Source organism: Lactuca sativa, chromosome 9 (genome assembly GCF_002870075.4).
Source record: "Lactuca sativa cultivar Salinas chromosome 9, Lsat_Salinas_v11, whole genome shotgun sequence".
Lineage (NCBI taxonomy): Eukaryota > Viridiplantae > Streptophyta > Magnoliopsida > Asterales > Asteraceae > Lactuca > Lactuca sativa.
Genome location: NC_056631.2, coordinates 86,236,842 through 86,241,805, shown reverse-complemented (window position 1 = coordinate 86,241,805; position 4,964 = coordinate 86,236,842). Strand labels below are relative to the sequence as shown.

The 4,964-nt window shown below is 39.9% G+C and overlaps 1 protein-coding gene across 1 annotated transcript; it reads right to left on the bottom strand.

Moving 5' to 3' along the window:
- Positions 1 to 3,033: 3,033 nt before the first annotated feature.
- On the bottom strand, positions 3,034 to 4,646 carry LOC122196162 (uncharacterized). Its single transcript, XM_042898520.2, has 2 exons — positions 3,579 to 4,646; positions 3,034 to 3,261 (listed from the first exon to the last, which is right to left on the bottom strand). The coding sequence occupies exons 1-2, from the start codon at positions 3,964 to 3,966 to the stop codon at positions 3,227 to 3,229; spliced, it is 423 nt and encodes a 140-aa protein (XP_042754454.1). The 5' UTR covers positions 3,967 to 4,646; the 3' UTR covers positions 3,034 to 3,226.
- Positions 4,647 to 4,964: the final 318 nt, after the last annotated feature.

The following is a 4,964-nucleotide window of genomic DNA, read 5'->3' as shown; positions in this document are numbered from 1 at the left end:
GATCACCTATGAACAGATTTGGAGAAAACTTTTCTATCTCATTTCATTCACAGAGTATGAATTTATACAAGAAGATACAAGACTATCCCACAATTTTAGGGATCTGATTGCTTCTGTCTAGGGATTAATCTAGGAAACTTACTCCTTAATATAAGGACTTGATTTAGGAAATTGATTAACTAGTATCTACCTATTAAATACGTCTGACTTTTATTACAAATTTACAACACTCCCCCTCAAGCTGGTGTGTAGATATTAATCAAACCCAGCTTGCGACTTAATTCTTCAAATGTTGTCTTAGTCACACTCTTGGTTAGCAGAGCTGCCACTTGCTGTTTTGAGGGCAAGTACGTCATGCATACAATACCAGAGTCTATCTTTTCCTTGATGATATGTCTATCTATCTCCACGTGCTTTGTACGGTCATGATGTACTGGATTGTGTGCTATGCTCACAGTAGCCTTATTATCACAATAAAGCTTCATAGGAGACTCGATGTGTACTTGTAGCTCTTCAAGTAGTCTTCTAATCCAGATGCCTTCACATAACCCATGTGATACTGCCCGATACTCGGCTTCTGCAATGCTACCGGACACCACAGACTGCTTTTTACTTCTCCATGTCACGAGATTGCCATATAAATATGTGCAATAGCTGCTAGTAGACTGCCCGTCACTAGCTGAGCCACCCCAATCAGCATCAGTGAAGACTTCAGTAAATCTTTTGTCCCTCTTTTTGAAGTATAATCCCTGTCCAGGAGTCCCTTTCAAATATCTCAACACTCGGTAGGCGGCTTCCAAGTGTTTCTAGGCGAGTGCATGAACTGGCTTATGACACTTATAGCAAATGCTATGTATGGACGTGTATGGGAAAGGCAGATGAGTTTTCCCACTAGCCTTTGGTATCTCCCTTTGTCAACTTCTGCGCCGTCATCCCCAGAACCTAGTTTCAGCTTGTGCTCCATAGGGGTATCTGCATGTTTGCATCCCATCACCCTTGTTTCTTCCAACAAATCCAAGACATACTTTCTTTGTGAGATTGATATTCCAGATTGACTTCTAGCCACTTGCATTCCTAGGAAGTATTTGAGGGTTCCAAGGTCTTTTAATTCAAATTTAGTACTCAGGAATGACTTAATTTGTTGATTCCATCAAGATCATCTCCGATTAATATGATATCGTCCACATATACGATTAAGATAACAAGCTTGCCACTTGCTGAATGTTTAAAAAAAATGGTGTGGTCAGCTTGTCCCTGGGTATATCCTTGACTAGTTACCGCTATAGTAAATCGGTTGAACCAAGCCCTAGGGGATTGCTTAAGTCTGTAGAGGTTTTTTTTAATTTGTACACCTTTCCTCTCGACTCTACGAACCCATGTGGGACATCCATATAGACCTCCTCTTTTAGCTCACCATTAAGGAATGCATTTTTGACATCCAATTGAAATAGTGGCCAATCTAAATTTACTGCTAAAGAGAGTAATACCCGCATAGTGTTGAGCTTTGCAACAGGAGCGAATTTCTCTTGGTAATCAATGCCATATGTTTGTGTGAAGCCCTTAGCTACAAGTCTTGCCTTATACCTGTTCACGCTTCCATCTGAATTATACTTTGCTGTAAATATCCACTTGCACCCAACTATTCTTTTTCCTTTAGGAAGATTTACATGTTCCCATGTTTGATTTTTTGTAAGGGCCACCATATCTTCATTTATTGCATGCTTCCATTTAGGACATTTAAGGTCTTCTTCTATGTTTTTCGGAATAATCACCTTGTCAATATTAGCAGTAAAGGATTTGTATGATGGAGACAATTTTTCATAAGCAAAAAACTTGAAATGGGATGCTGAGTGCATGAACGAGTTCCTTTTCGGAGAGCTATTGGGAGCTCGATCGATTCTGGTGTTGCTGTTGCTTCAGGTTTGGAACAGATATTAGGTTTTTGGAGTCTTGGCCATCCTGCGGTTTAGATGCATCTAATCTGGTAGGGACACGGCGTCGAGAATAAACCAATAGTTCAGGAACCTGTGATTGTTGTTCGACAGGTGTACTGACTATATTTTCCGTGGTGTTTTGGATAGTTTCTGGACCAGAAGGCGATGGGTGTTATAGGATAATTGGAGTGTCAAAATTGATGGTTTCTTGAATATTTGGAGATGCAACGGGTTGGTTATTGTCCAAAAATGATTGTAAGGACTCATCTTCACCTAAACATTCATCTCTACTAAGACTCTCCCCCTGAAGATGAATGGGGGAGAAGTATGGCTCAGACTCAAAGAAGGTAACATTTTTGGATACAAATATACGACGAAGGGTTGGAGAAAAACATTTGTATCCTTTTTGAGTGGGTGAGTAGCCTAGAAAAACACACTTGGTGGCTCATGGGTCAAGTTTTGATTGACCTTGGTAATGTGAGTAAACAAAGGCTTTACAACCAAAGATTTTTGGCGGAAGAGATGAGACACGGAATAATGGGAACAATTTTTGTAGTGTTGAGATTGGAGTTTGAAGCTTAAGGACTTTTGAGGTCATTCTATTAATCAAATAACATGCAGTGAATACAGCCTCCCCCCAAAGATATTTAGGAACATTCATGGAAAACATGAGTGCACGGGCTACTTCCAAAAAGTGACGATTTTTCCTCTCGGATACACCATTTTGTTGGGGTGTATCCGGGCATGAGCTCTGGTGGATTATACCATGGTTAGCAAGGTATGATCCAAGAGTGGAATTGAAGTATTCTCGGCAATTGTCGGTCCGAAGAGTATGTATAGTGGACTGAAATTGGGTTTGAACCATAGCATGAAAGTTTTGGAAGATTTTTGGTGCTTCAGATTTTTCTTTGAGAAGATATACCCAACATAGTCGTGTATGGTCATCAATAAAGGTGATAAACCAACGAGAGCCCGAGATACCTTTTATGCGACATGGCCCCCAAATGTCACTATGAACTAAGGAGAATGGCTTTGACTCGCTATACGGTTTAATGGGGTAGGATACACGAGTTTGTTTAGACAATTGGCAAGTATCACATGTAAAAGAACTAACATGCTCATTATGAAAAAGATGAGGAAACAATTGTTTCAAGTACATGAAGTTTGGATGCCCTAGTCTACGATGCCACAACATAATTGTATCTTTATTAGAGGCTGAAAAAGCTGAAATTGAACTAGATGATTTATTCCCGATGCCATAACCTTCCCACATGTAGAGTCCATCTACCATTTTAGCATTGCCAATCGTCCTCCCTGATACCTGTTCCTGTATATGAAAATTAGAGGGAGAAAACTTAGCATCACATTGGTTATCCCGAGTTAACTTACTGATAAACAACAAGTTACAGGAAAATTTTGGAACATGAAGAGCTGCTTTAAGTTTTAGCAAGTCTGTAAGATGTATAGATCCAATGCCAGCAACAGGAGAAAAAGAGTCATCAGCTATCTTGACTCGTGACTGATTATGGCAGGGCTTATATGAGTGAAATAAGGAAGAGTTACCAGTCATATGATCTGTAGCCCCTGTGTCGAAAATCCAGAGAATATTCTTGTTAGACTCGCAAGAGGTATTGAGGGATGTACCTTGAACTGGAGAACAATTTGCAGATGGATGGTTGAGAAGCTGATGCAAGGTCTCTAATTGAGCTTTTGTAAGATGAAAATTTAGTGCATCCTCTGAGCTAGATGGCAAATCAATGGAGGAGCTCATTGCATATTGAGCCTTGCTGTCCTTTGGGGTTTTGTTGGTCGATGGGTATCCATGCAACTTGTAACACTTGTCTTGGGTATGGCCTGTCTTGTTGCAGTAGGTGCACAATGGGCATTCAATGGTCCTGTTAGACCTATTTGATCCTGGTCTCATATCTCGCCTGGATCGAGGTTTGAGCATGTGCATCCCTTTTGTGAAGAGTGCAGATGCATCCAATGGGTGGTTGTCTTGGTTTGATACTAGTTTTGCCTCTCCCAACATCACCCGTTGCTGATTTTCTTCACGTCGTACCTCAGCAAATGCCTCACCAATTGATGGTAAAGGTGTTCGTCCCAAAATTCGCCCACGTACCTCATCCAAGTCATGAGTCAATCTTGCAAGAAAGTTATAGACCCTTTCTTTTTCCAGGTGCTTTTTGAACTTGACATGGTCTTCAATTTCTCCCTAGTAAGCTTCATAGAACATATCTAATTCCTGCCATAAGACTTTTAAACAATTGTAGTAGTTCGTTACCTCTGAAGAACCTTGACGGGGTTCTTTTAATTTCATTTTGATCTCGAATATCTGAGAGGCATTTCCTAGATCTGAGTAGTTTTCCTTTGCTACATCTCATATGGCCTTCACAGTCTTGAACAACAGGTAAGTTCTGCTGATGTTACTTTCCATGGAGTTGACGAGCCACGCCATCACAATTTCGTTATTGAGTTCCCATGAGGAATACAGTGGATCGGTCGGGCTGGATTGAGGTATTTATCCAGTGAGATATCCCATTTTGCCACGCCCACGAATGACCATGAGTACCGATTGAGACCATTGCAGGAAATTTTTTCCATCGAGTTTGTGACTAGTAATCACCAGTGAGGAGTTGTCACTGTAATTGGTGATTTGCTTTTGGTTCTGAGAATCAGAAGTGTCTTTAGGAGTGTTTGTCATGATGTCAAACACACACACACACACACACACACACACATATATATATATATATATATATATATATATATATATATATATATATATATATGATAGGACAAAAGCGATTGATTGATTGAGAAAAATCACACAACAATGGTGATAAAAAAAATCCAGAGATACAAACTGGATGAAAAAGAAGAAGAGATATTTGGATCCTACTGCTCTGATACCATGTACAGATTTGGAGAAAACTTTTCTATCTCATTTCATTCACAGAGTATGAATTTATACATGAAGATACAAGACTATCCCTCAATTTTACGGATCTGATTGCTTTTGTCTAGGGA

What these genes read in the sequence shown, in the direction of transcription:
- LOC122196162 (XM_042898520.2), bottom strand. Translation starts at nt 3,966, where the DNA reads ATGTTGGGAGAGGCAAAACTAGTATCAAACCAAGACAACCACCCATTG. An exon ending in AAATTGTTCTCCAGTTCAAG is followed by an intron (nt 3,262 to 3,578) that starts GTACATCCCTCA and finishes TTTCATATACAG; the next exon opens with GAACAGGTATCAGGGAGGAC.